Source organism: Scatophagus argus, chromosome 22 (assembly GCF_020382885.2).
Source record: "Scatophagus argus isolate fScaArg1 chromosome 22, fScaArg1.pri, whole genome shotgun sequence".
Classification (NCBI taxonomy): Eukaryota; Metazoa; Chordata; class Actinopteri; family Scatophagidae; genus Scatophagus; species Scatophagus argus.
The window spans coordinates 218,960-231,540 of record NC_058514.1 but is presented as its reverse complement, the minus strand read 5'-3'; the positions used below and the strand labels follow the sequence as shown (position 1 = coordinate 231,540).

The window sequence follows — 12,581 nt, the reverse complement described above, 5'->3', positions numbered from 1 at the left end:
GTTGTCACGGCATTTGGTTTTTGTGAACAAACTGATGAGAAAATCAGTTTTCAATCAGAATTGGCTGAAGTCAGTTTCGCCTTAAAATCTGACAGAAGTTGAGTTTGGCTTTGGAACTTCGATAAAAATCAAACTGGGTTGAAAGAAGTTGTATTTATTTGCCAAGCTGGTGAGATGATTTTATATATTTTTCCTTTGCATTTGATTTGATTGATTATGTGAAAAGTCTAAATTTGCTTTAAAACTCAAACAGTTTAGAGTTGACTCTCAGTCAGACTGGCCGTCCAATCAGCATGCAGCTGTGACGTCAGCTGCTGAAAGTGAACCTCCGCTGTTCCAATGAGAATCCTCCAGGACTCAAGCCGGTCCACTCGGTCCTGCTGTCTCTCCAGCAGGGCACAGACTGGGCTGGAAGCTGAACAGGAGTCTTCATCAGATCGTCACGAGGCCGCCGCCGCTCGCTGGAGGACCGGAATTCATTATTGCGCTCCTGGACGGGGTTTTAGTATGAGACAGAGACTCCAGCTGATGGACAGACTGAGAGCGCAGCCCGGCGGCGCATACAGCTGAAGAGGTGATGGAGAGACGGAACCGTGGAGTCCGACACATGTGCACTCTGACCCTGCTGTTGGTCTGCGTGTGTCCGCTGTGCTGCAGAGCCAGCTGGATGTGAGTATGAGCTGCACAGAACCAAACTCCATTAAAGAATCCGGCAAAATATGTGAGCGCAGACGGCTTCACTGCTCAAATACAGCAGGAACCGAGGAAATAGCAAACAAGTTTCAGATGTGGAGTTTCTAAATGTTTGTATGGAGTTTGGCTGGTTAAGTGCTGGTTAAGCGCACTGACCTTTGGAGCGCCAAGTGCCAAATCCTTTGATTATCTGTAATAGTGTACATATAATCTAAATAAAACGAGGAGAAAAATCGTTAAATACACACAATAGTTCTTATTTTAGTAAAATCGAATTTGAAATCTTCCTATTTATTCAGTAATTTCCACACAGCGTCAGTGAGCCTTCGGAATCGGCGGCCAGCTGGATGTCTGCGGCGGGTTGAGCTGCTCGAATGACCTCGGAGATCCACTACGGCCGAATGCCATTTTAAAATCCGCCAATTTAAGGCGTCCCTGGTGGATCTCCTTCCGGCTTGTCCCGATGCGGAGAGAAAAGATCCACTCTGAAATTCGGTTTATATGAATTTCACTAGATAGCACGTGTGTAAGTGAGATATAAACGTATCATTTGGGGTTGTCTGTTGTTTTATTGCAGAGGAACATTCAGTGGCGTGGACGCACTCATTAAGCCAAACTCCCTTTGACAAAACACGAACTTGAACACTCAAAGCTCCTCAAACGGAGCTCACTTTAATCTTTGGAGGATTTTATGAAAATAAGTTTTCATTATTTTCCCTTCAAACCGACTGGATTGGAGCAGTTTTACTGTTTAATGCAAATAAATCCTCAGAAAGGTATTAAGTTTTAATTGATTAAACATATGTTGTTAATAATAATGATGATGATAATAATAATAGTCCTCTCCAGCCATACAATCCAGGTTTTATCCCTCAAAGATCTGATCTGAACTACGGGGTTTGGTTTTCCAGTAAAGTGTGACAGCTTACATTAAAATGAGATTTTTAAGAATGGAAATTTTGCGATGATATGTATGATCAGCCTCAGGTATTACCGATACCCTCCCTGGAACGAGCATTTGAGGTTTAGTGCTTGTGGATTGAGGGCTGCATCCGCATGATGACAGGCCGACGTTCTCCTCAGGTGGCTTGGTGTGACCTCGGCGGGGGTCCCGGAGAAGCTGGGCTGTGCTAACCTCCCTCTGAACAACAGACAGCGGGATCTGTGCCGGAAGAAGCTGTTCCTGCTGCCCAGCATCCGGGAGGGAGCACGACTGGGCATCTCAGAGTGTCAGAACCAGTTCAGACACGAGAGGTGGAACTGCTCCACCCGCGACGAGCCGCCCGTGTTCGGATATGAGTTCACGAGTGGTGAGCACCCGTGATCCTGGCCTCAGTGTTGTGGTATTTATGCACTAGTTTAGTACTGCGAGAACGAAGTACTCAGCTGAACTCAAGCTGGGCAGAGTCCAGCTGTGTGCTTTTATAAACATACAGGATCCAAAGTTTTCCTTTTGAAATAATTGAAAAATCCTAAAGCAGTTTTGAATGCTACAGCGTCAGGGTCTCACTGCTGCTTATGTTTCTTAAAGCTGAATCAAATCAGAACGATTACAGGATCATAAATCACATTTCCTTCAGCAGGATTTCACCGTGTTCCCCCAAAATCAGTTAAATGTTTCAGTAAAATGTCAGAAACAAACGAGGTCATGCATGTTAAGTTTATGGATAGTAAGTGTGATGGGGTGAAGATGATATTATATTTCTGAGAGACACATTTTGTCCTGAATGAGTGGATCACACGTGAGGTGTCACATTATTCTGAATCTGCAACTCCAAGTAAATTAACACATTTAATTTCACTGAGTTTAGTTGGTTGTTTATCCAGATGATGTTGTGTTGATGCAACAAAAAATCAACTGAATTAAATAAAAACACCGATTTATTCATTTAACTTATTTGACTTTGAGCTCTTGTTCTGGATATCATTTGTATAGCGAGAGAGACAAACTGAATCAGGACTTCAACCTACTCTGAAGTAATTTACTTCTTTTGTTTGAGTTCTTCCTCTTGAAGGTGGACTTGATGATGTCACATGGACCCTCTCTGATGTCATACTGCAGGAACCAAAGAAACTGCATTCATCTACGCTGTGATGGCGGCGGGACTCGTCCACGCCGTCACACGCTCCTGCAGTCAGGGCAACATGACGGAGTGCGGCTGCGACAGTCGCCTGCGGGGCAGCGGCTCGACGGAGGAGGGCTGGCACTGGGGCGGTTGCTCAGACCACATCCAGTACGGGACCTGGTTCAGCCGCAAGTTCACTGACAACACTGTGAAAAACATGTCGACAACCAGAGGAGGATACACACTCATCACCATGAACCACCATAACAGTGAGGTCGGTCGACAGGTGAGAACCTCACAGAAACGTGTTGTTATTCTGTATTTTTGTCCACGGAGGCTTAAGTGAGTGCATCTGGACCGGGTCACACCTCAGAACTGAAGAAGCGTCTTGAATGAGGCGTTTCATGACCTGAAAAATCCAGCATGTAAAAGCCAAAATAAACGTGGTCCTAACTGAGACCCCTGAGGGACTCCAGTGGAGACACGTTGTCACCGTCCACTGCAGGAAACTTTCACTCCAGTGAGCCTTTCACCTAAAGTAAAGTCAACACGGGACTCATTTGTCACAAGCCACAATTTCAGTTTGTGGCATCTCAAGCTAGCAGGCAAGAACAACAAGGTGTCAGCGGCGTCTGCGGCCATTTAAGAGACAGGAAGTGTAGCCAGCTCATAGCACCTGTGCAGCTTGTTGCGGACCATCTGTGGTGTCTTCACTCAGTGTTGTCTTCTCTGTCCTTCAGGCAATTCACAGGACAATGTCCACACACTGTCGCTGTCACGGCGTCTCCGGCTCCTGTGCGGTGAAGACATGTTGGAAGACGATGGCAGCATTCGAGCACGTCGGCACATACCTGAAGGAGCGGTATGAGCACAGCGTTCAGGTGTCTGACCGATCGAGGAGGAAGACGAGGAGGAAGGATCAGCATCGCCTTCCCGTCGACAAACAGCAACTCATCTTCTTCAACAAGTCTCCAAACTACTGCCTGGAGGACCGGCGGCGGGGCGTCGCCGGCACACGAGGACGCCGCTGCAATCGGACGTCCACCGGCTCTGACGGCTGCAACCTGCTGTGCTGCGGCAGAGGATACAACACACATGTGGTGAGACACGTCCAACGCTGCGAGTGCAAGTTCGTCTGGTGCTGCTACGTCCGCTGCAGGCGCTGCGAGAGCATGAACGACATGCACACCTGCAAATGACAACAACACACCTGTATGAGGACACGGACGCACCTGTAAGCAGGAAGGGAGGAGGACTGTAGGTGGCTCCTGGTCAGCAGTGCAGACAGCAGACGACAGGCTGTGATTGGTCGACAGCAGTCAGGTTTGGACAACATGATGTCCACAAAAGCAGACATACAGGGACGGCTCTGCCGTCAAATTTGTTCACGTTCAGGACCTGAAAACTGAAACTCTTGTCATTCAGAGACTCAAAGTTAAGGCGCCTCCGGCAGTTTATTCTGTCAGTTTTCTGAAAGTTGATCATTTCATCATCAGATTCAGAGGAATAAAAAATGAGAAATACAAATCAACACTTAAAACTACTTCCTTCATTTTCTCAATTATTTATTTTCAGAATGAAGCGTTTTTGCATGTTAATTGCATCTCTATGTAGTAGTTTTAATTATTATAATGGGGGAGTTTGCCATTTCTGAGCTTGATTTAAATGACTAACACACTCACAGGGAAACTTTTCAAACTTTATTAAACTTTATTATAAAAACGGAACATTAATCATAAAATCTGAAATGAACAAACTCATCTGTTGTCGTTTTGTTCGTTCCTTTGTAGCAGCTTTGACACTTTGGGGGGGGAATCCTGAATTTTATTCTGATTTTTGAAAGACTTTCTTGCGGTGGGACTGAAGTTGTGTTTCGTTGGTTGTTGACAGGATTTTATGATCTTACTTAACAAACAGATCCTGGATGTTTTCTGAGGACGAGGACACATGTTATCTCTGCATTGACTGAGACTGTTGTTGATGAGGCCACGATGTCCTGAAAACAGGAAAAACGTAACTTTTTAATCAGTAAGTTTTTTGTTTGTTTGTCTGTTTTTTAATGGACACGTTCAAGAAAACCAGAAAACAAAACATCTACCTGACAAATCTAAAATGATTAGTATTTTATTTTTGGAAATAAACTTTGATGTGTGTGTCAGTGTCATGTTTGTGTTGAACAGAAAGTTCTGGAAGGAGGAGGCAGAGAGAAGAGTTGAAGTATTTGTGCTGAGTAACTTTGCTGCCCCCTGCTGGACAGGAGGAGGAAACCAGAAACTCCAAAGAGCAACAGAGCAGAGAAATAAATCACTCAAATGAAGCAGTGACAACATATGAATGTAATCTCCACCAGTAAAATGATCATTTCTGTCTCCTGTATTTGAAAAGTGTGACCAAAGAAGTAGAAACAAAAACAGCAAGAAGAAAAGAAGAAAAGTCATGACTGTAGACCCCCTCATCACCGTCTCACCACCACCACAACAACAACAACAACAACAACACAAGAGTCAGCATGAGTTAAGTGAAAAGTGTGATGATGATGATGAGTTTCTTAGTGTCCTGTCACTATGTTAGTACAGCGACTCAGCACTTTGTGTGTGTGTGTTATCAGTGTGTGTGATGACAGAGCAGAAACTTTCAGGAAAGACAAAAGAGCAGCAGAGTCTCATTTGCAGTCCAGGATTTCCTGCCATTCAGTGCACACACACACACACACACACACAGGCCAGGGGCTCGAGGGGCCAGGGGCCCACAGGGAGCCTCTTACTTTATCGTTAGCTTCTAGTTTAATGTTATCAAAGTTCCAAATTAGCACAGAATTTCTCTCAGATTTCAGTTCTTGTGTTTTAAACTTCTGTCAGACTTTATATCTCATGCTGTCATTCTTCTCATCTTTTCAGGAAGTGTTGAACTCAGTTCAGGTTTATTTTAAAATTACTGAGGCTCAGATGTTCAGCCTGTCGGGATCTTTTCCTGTCGTGTTCATGCTGATGAAAACAAAGCTGTGACTAATGCAGGAGCTTCAAAGAGATGTTCGCTGATGATGACGATGAAGCTTTCTTCAGCTGAGTACGAACCAATCAGCTCATCAGGGTGATGTTAACCTGCAAACGGGACGCAACAGGACTGTGAGAGACGTTTTATAATTCTGGGCTGAAACTTCACCCGACCGATGAGAACATGATTTTATTACCACTTCACATGTCGAGAGTCAGTAGTCAGTAGTCGAAGTCAATAAATCCAAGTTCAGGTCTGTGTAGTGAACGTGCTGACATGATGTTCAATATGTGCGAGAATAAATAATCAAAGTCATTTTGTTTTAACAAAACATGCAGTGTGTAAACATCATCTGAGTCAGCAGTTCTCTTCAGGACGACGTCCACGAATCACATGGAGGACTGACGGAGGAGGAGCAAGGGGAAGGATGAGGAGCTGAAAAGGAGGAGTGACACTGAGAGGCTGATCACAGATCAGCTGAGAGCCTCAGAGGACACAAGTCATGCAGTCCATTCAGAGTTTAAAGGTGCTGTTTCTCCCTCTGCTGCTGCTGGACGTGATGAAGATGAGCTCAGCTGCACCACAGCAGGTACGGTCTGTTTGTCGATCGATTACTGGCTTATTGGCTATTTTATGTGTCAGACAGGACTCATCCGGTTATCCCGTTTAGCTCACAGTCCGCAGATCAATAAATCAATCAGTAAATCTTAATCTGGCCTATTCTGATGTGTTCTAGATGTGTTGAAGTTTGACTCAACAGATGATTGACGTATTTTATTAAGCGATGTTTTAGTCACTAATTAGCAGCTACACAGCATTTTATACTTCAGCAAATTTAAACTAAGCAGAGTTTGCTCCAGGTCTTTTCCAGGCCATTTCCAGGCCTGGGAGTGTTTCTGGGTGGGTCAGATGGAGCTGATATCATAGTCACTTCCTGTTTACGCTCCATCACACACCGGCTCTCTGATGAACCTTTGATTTCTGAGCCTGGAGACGCTGAAAAACTGAGTCTTTGGATTTATTTGATTCTAAATCACAGGAGTTTATTCTTTTTATTTGCTCTTATTTCAACATACTCAGCAGTGTAGTCAAAGTACTACAATTTGTGCAGTACGGCTGTACCTGTTTGTATGGTGTCGGTTGAGCTGTTAACTCAAGCATTGTTGATTTAAAGGATTTTTGTGGTTTGTCATCAGCCTTCTCAAACAGGAATTGATTTAAGTGAAATGAGATTTTAGTTTTGTTTATCCTATCTTTATTGTTTATCCTATTTTTTATACTCCGCACTTTTCTCCTTTGTTGGCCGGGAATACTGCATGTGCAATGTCTGTAAGAACAAGAATTTCCCTCCAGGGATAAATAAAGGAATTCTGATTCTGATTCTGATTCTGAAATCAGTAACACGTTCAGACAGACCCTGAAACCGTCCTCTGAGCAGCTTCAAACCCTGAACCCCGAGTTAAAGGAGGTCTGAATGTCAGGTCCTTGTCTCTGACAGTCTGAAGTGGTGACACTGAAGCTGCTGTTGTGTTTGTCAGAACTTCTGCCACAACTCGACGGTGCTGAGGACTCGGACGGCGTGTCACTCCTGCAGCATCAGCATGCTGATCCCCTGTCCGTCAGGATACAAACAGACGCCCAGATCCACGGCCCAGGACTGCAAGTGAGCAACTCTGCATTTTAAAATTACACATTTTCAAAGTTCAGAGTGAGAGCTCGAGTCATGTGTTGGGGTAACACAGGACCAGGTGAGCAGTCAGGTGTCTCTGTGCAGGTACAACATCAGGACTGCCAGCATGAAGCTGGCCTTCAGCGGCTGCTCCTTTGAGTGCTACAGGGAGGTGGAGGTGAGGAGCTGCTGTCCAGGCTACTGGGGTCCAGACTGCATGGGTGAGTCCAGGAACGCTGGTGATGCTGGTTTTGGTAGTAACACTGAAGTTTACTACCAAAGCCAGCATCTCAACGTGTTCACCTCCTACAGCCAGTCACTCCCGCTGAGGCATGTCTCAAATCTCATCGCGATGTGTACTCATTAATAAGTAAAACGATGTCATAGAGTGGGAAAAACAAACAAGACAGCGCAACAATTAAACAAAGTCCATCACAACAGAAGCACAAAGAATTCAATGGACAAAAGATTAAGAAAAAGAGTAAAATGCTAAAAAAAAACAAAAAAACAAAAAACAAGCTGTCAGTAATCAGAGCTTCAGGCCCCCCACCTTCAGCCCTGAGCAGGAACAACCTGAGGGGTCTCATCTGAGTCTCTGAGCTACTCAACCGAAGATGCTGACTGCTCGTCTAACAGGACGAGCCTCCAGGTGGCTCCTGTCACGCTCTGCGTCCGGGCCCTGCAGGTCATCCTGCACAAACACAACTTCCTTCCTCTGCAGATCCTCCGTCAGCAGGACAGAAATCTGCTGACAGCCACACATGGACCTGACAGGATACACAAAGCACTGTGTCCACAGGAAGTCAGACACACCAACCACCACGACCGCAGGAAGTTGAACCAGCATCTTTTGGTCATAAGCTTCCACAGTTTCTCTGTGGGCTTCATGTAAAGTCCGTGATAAATGTTGCAGACGAGCATAGCTGGTCATCGAGGTGACAGCAGGTCGAGATAAGACAGGGACAGAGGAAGAAGACATAAAGGAAGTGCAGGAATGGATGGAGGGATGATCTGCTTCCTCACAGAAAACATGAAACAACGCTGTCACAACACTCAGCAAACGTGTGCTGACTGTTACCAGCCGAGGTGTCAGCGTCGTGTTTGTGTTTCAGAGTGTCCCGATCGGGCCGACGTGCCCTGCAGCAACAGAGGGGTGTGTTCTGACGGACTGGGAGGAAATGGAACCTGCAGCTGTCAGGTAACAACACACAGCTTGACACACACCTGGACACAGACTTTGACCCAACAACATGGGTCCTGATCCTTTGAGATGATTCCTGGGGATCCTGGGGAACAGGCTGTTCTGTGGACTGTTATGGGGATGTAGTAAATGTTTAAGATGATCTACTGTGTGTGCGTGTGGATTCAGGTGGGCTTTGCAGGGACAGCCTGTGAGGACTGTGCCCCTGGTCAATACGGTCCCACCTGCAGTTCAGGTAACTTCACTAACACTGAAATAAATCAAAGCCTAAATCAGAGCCTTCTCGTGAACTGTCTTTTGTCTTCTGTCCGTCTGTCCACTCGTCTGTCTGTCTGTCTAGTGTGCTCGTGTGTCCACGGTCTGTGTGACTCAGGGTTAAAAGGTTCTGGGAGCTGCATCTGTTTCTCTGGATACAAGGGTCCCAAGTGTGATCAAGGTCAGTCTGCTGTCATGTACATTTCATGTACATACCTGTATTTTTAAATTTATATATATATATATATATTTTTTTTTAAGTTTAAAATTTGAACACATTGTAAATACCTGTACTTTGAGATTTTAGATTTATGTAAATACCTACCTTTATGTAATACTTTTAGATTTTTGATTTATAATTATCTTGTTTTGTTTATCCTATTTTTATACCTTTCACTTATCTTTCTTGGTCGGGAATACTGCAAGCGCAATGTCTGTACGAAAAAGAATTTCCCTTCGGGGATGAATAAAGGAATTCTGATTCTGATGTCAAACTCCCCTGTTGTCACCTGTAGCATCACCTGCAGTGTCACCTGCAGCATCACCTATGCTTATATTGTTTCCAGAGCTACCTGAGTGTGCGGCTCTCGGCTGTCAGCAGAACTCTCGCTGTATGGAAGAAGCTCTGACGGGGCAGCTGGTGTGTCAGTGTCTGCCTGGTTACCAGAAGTCCGGAGCTCAGTGTCTGTGTGAGTTCAACCCCCCAAATCGAGTTCAGGAGGACAAACAGAATCAGGACTGGGAAAAGAACGAGTGTCTGCCTTTCAGTCAAGTCCTTTAGGTTTCAGTGGACACTGTTGTATGATACTGACTTACTACATTCAGAAACTGGAGACTGGATTTCAAAGTATTTTATGATCCCCAGGTTTAAGTAAGAATTAATTGGGCCAATGAGATGTCTTCAAGGGTACATAAAAAGAGTTTGTGATGTTTGTCCTTTCTCATCCATGTCCTCAGCCATAAACCCTTGTCTCCAGCGGGTCTGTCACGCCCAGGCCACCTGCGTCCATACCGGTCCAAACCAGCACCTCTGTGCCTGTAACGAGGGATACAGCGGGGACGGACGGGTCTGCATGGCCATCGATTCGTGTCAGACCAAATCGGGAGGCTGCTCGTCTGATTCTGCACGCTGTGTCTATGACGGACCAGGAAAGGTTAGGAAGGGCTGGGGGCAGGATCTGGAACAAGAACAGAATCAGACTCAGGATCATCATCATAATTTTGCTGTGTATGGGACACGTTATGTGTAATAAGTATTGCAGCATGTAGGGGGCAGCAGTGCTCGGTCTTGACACTTAGACTGTGTGTGAACCTTTTGTTTAGTCTCACTGTGAGTGTCTCCCTGGTTTTGACCACCTGTTGAACGGCCGCTGCAGCCTGAAGGATTCCTGTCGACCCGATTCCTGTCACAAGGACGCCAACTGCACCACGGTGGGACCAGGACGAGTCGAGTCAGTCCGATGTTTCTTTTACCGTCACTTCTGCAGCTCGGTGCACATATTGGTAACGCATGTAACAGCATAATCCTGATCACCTGTCCTTCAGGTGCACCTGTCTCCAGGGTTACCTCGGTAACGGTAAAGTTTGCTATGGAAACATCATTCAGCGCCTGAGAGACCTGAACACAGAACCCGGAGGCCAGTGGACCGGTCAGCTGAGCAATGCCATCACTCTGTTCAGTACGATGAGGATTCATTTCTTTACATCCATCTGTCCAGCCATTCAAAGTCAACTTTTATTTAGACGTCTCCTCCATAACTTTTACCTCTCTGTTTGTCTACTGATGAAAAACATACATAATAATAATAATAATAATAAAAGTGAACTTTGTGCAGAATCTTTCATTCAGGGCAGTGAAATGACACATAAAAACTGATGGAACATAGAAAAGATCTCGCCGTCTGAGAGAAACTGAACAAGAGCATTTCACAAACGTTTTCTCTAAGATGGACGGATAGGCTGACCCTAACTGTTACATGACCAAAGTTTATTTGTCATATGCCACTTTTCCCTCAGCTTAACCACAAGTAATTCTTCTGTTCTAGACGGACAATAACGACACTATTAGTAACTGAGTTTGTGTGTGTGTTTTCAGGTTCTCTTTCGTGGCCTCTGCAGAATTTGGGTCCTTTCACTCTTTTTGTCCCAATCAACAAAGGCTTCAGAGGAACTCCAGTAAGAATCAAGTCATTTTACTCATACAGCACCACACTCCAACAAGGCAGGTCTAAACGATGTATCGAAAGTTTATCTTCACTGCGATATTAACGTGCGATAATGATATTGCAAAAGAGTCCTTCAACTGCGATAATTTCACGTTCAACACATTTACTGTAATTGCCTCCTGGGGACTAATAAAGTTTTTTGAATTGAATTGAATTAGACGGAGGAGTTCAAAAAAAAGCTAGCGTTAGCCACAGCAAAGACGTTAACGGGATCCGCAGCAGCAAACCGGTCCAACAGACTTCCGTTCCTCAGAGTTTGGCAAGCGTCGCACCTGATGACGAAACATCCCGCCGCTACAAAGAAACAATGGAGGCCGTCGCACGTTGCTGGGCGAAGGACGTGATGCCTGCGAACACCGTCAGCAAAGAGGACTTTGTAAGTCTGACCAACAAGCGGGACCGAAGACACCAGATTCCATCACGGAATGGTTTTCCCCAAGGCGCCATTCCAAAAACGTACGACACGCGTCAGTGGACGGCAAGCGACGAGCTGATTGGAGAACCGATGAGCTAACGAGTCATTTCGCTTAACGACCTGCTGAACCGGCGGGATTTCTTGGTCAGATTCGTCGCTGAAGTCGGATGCACTTTTCAATAAAACTGGTTTGTTGGAATGTAAATAACACTTTGAGTTCATTCACTGTTCACCTGTCAACAGAGCAAAACCTAAAGACACAAACACATTTAAACTAAACTGCAACATTTGTTTATATATCGTCAATCATATCCACATCGCAATACTGAAATGAGTTGTCGCATATTGCAAGTTTTCCTGATATCGTGCAGCCCTCGTCTACACCTGACGTGTCCCCGTGGGTTGGCGACTGTGGTGAACAGGCAGAAACCTGTGAGCAGACCCCGGCTCGGCCAGGACCATGTGGCCCGGCCAGGCCCGGCCAGGACCATGTGGCTTAAAGCACATCCTCTAAAGTGCACGATCAAACAGTGCAAAACGTAATGTTGTTGTGTTTCTGTATCTCTGTCACCCGTTTGACCAGGTGAGGAGTCTGACAGCGGACTTGTCCAAAGCTAAGTACCTGTGTAAGATGCACCTGGTAGCCGGGGTGATGCCCTTTGACACGCTGAAGAAAACGGACGTCTTTTACACTCTGACTGGAAAATCAGCCGAGACTGACACGTCAGAGGGGGTGAGTCAAAATACGTAGCAACCCGAGTAGTAATAATGATCAGGTGTGACTGGTCAGGTGCAAACATTCAAACATACACATCAGATCAACTTGTCGTTCTTTTCCAGGACAGTCAAACTAAAATCCGTATCCACGGCAGCAGGAAGAAAGCTGTGATCGTCCAGCCTGATGTCGTGGCATCAAATGGAATGATTCACATCATCAGTAAGCTGATGGACAGCGTTTCACCCACTGTGGAGAGTGACACGCAGGTGAAACCACTCGCAGCTCGTTGGTCTGTCCAGTCAAATAAACACAGCTGGGTTTTTTTCTCATTACGCTAACGTCTCC

The 12,581-nt window shown here is 45.5% G+C and overlaps 2 protein-coding genes and 1 long non-coding RNA gene across 6 annotated transcripts in view; 2 read left to right on the top strand and 1 right to left on the bottom strand.

Annotated features, from left to right (window-relative positions):
• Positions 1–29: 29 nt before the first annotated feature.
• wnt16 (wingless-type MMTV integration site family, member 16) lies at positions 30–4,290 on the top strand. The gene is made up of 4 exons (XM_046379025.1): positions 30–669; positions 1,777–2,003; positions 2,756–3,045; positions 3,500–4,290. The coding sequence occupies exons 1-4, from the start codon at positions 578–580 to the stop codon at positions 3,956–3,958; spliced, it is 1,068 nt and encodes a 355-aa protein (XP_046234981.1). The 5' UTR covers positions 30–577; the 3' UTR covers positions 3,959–4,290.
• A 1,858-nt stretch (positions 4,291–6,148) lies between these two features.
• Positions 6,149–12,581, top strand: part of stab2 (stabilin 2) — a 29,449-nt gene continuing 23,016 nt past the window's right edge. The window contains exons 1-13 of one of the 4 annotated variants that reach the window (XM_046379087.1): positions 6,149–6,342; positions 7,292–7,416; positions 7,528–7,643; positions 8,535–8,620; positions 8,792–8,858; positions 8,964–9,059; positions 9,445–9,567; positions 9,836–10,032; positions 10,202–10,329; positions 10,424–10,557; positions 10,974–11,053; positions 12,102–12,251; positions 12,359–12,502. In XM_046379087.1, the coding sequence (XP_046235043.1) occupies positions 6,256–6,342; positions 7,292–7,416; positions 7,528–7,643; positions 8,535–8,620; positions 8,792–8,858; positions 8,964–9,059; positions 9,445–9,567; positions 9,836–10,032; positions 10,202–10,329; positions 10,424–10,557; positions 10,974–11,053; positions 12,102–12,251; positions 12,359–12,502 (1,533 nt within the window). In that variant the 5' untranslated portion in view covers positions 6,149–6,255. Of the gene's footprint in view, positions 6,343–7,291; positions 7,417–7,527; positions 7,644–8,534; positions 8,621–8,791; positions 8,859–8,963; positions 9,060–9,444; positions 9,568–9,835; positions 10,033–10,201; positions 10,330–10,423; positions 10,558–10,973; positions 11,054–11,189; positions 11,480–11,579; positions 11,719–12,101; positions 12,252–12,358; positions 12,503–12,581 lie in introns of those variants that run through there. The other 3 variants (XM_046379088.1, XM_046379089.1, XM_046379090.1) reach the window with 3 other exon arrangements.
• On the bottom strand, positions 9,715–12,279 carry LOC124053688. The gene is made up of 2 exons (XR_006842205.1): positions 12,141–12,279; positions 9,715–10,056 (listed from the first exon to the last, which is right to left on the bottom strand). It is a non-coding gene; the product is annotated as an uncharacterized LOC124053688 (long non-coding RNA).

Excerpts from the sequence above, each read along its gene's own strand:
- wnt16 (XM_046379025.1), top strand. The coding sequence starts at position 578 with ATGGAGAGACGGAACCGTGGAGTCCGACACATGTGCACTCTGACCCTG. Across the intron at positions 670-1,776 it reads TGCTGCAGAGCCAGCTGGAT|GTGGCTTGGTGTGACCTCGG; the intron begins GTGAGTATGAGC and ends CGTTCTCCTCAG. Across the intron at positions 3,046-3,499 it reads ACAGTGAGGTCGGTCGACAG|GCAATTCACAGGACAATGTC; the intron begins GTGAGAACCTCA and ends TCTGTCCTTCAG.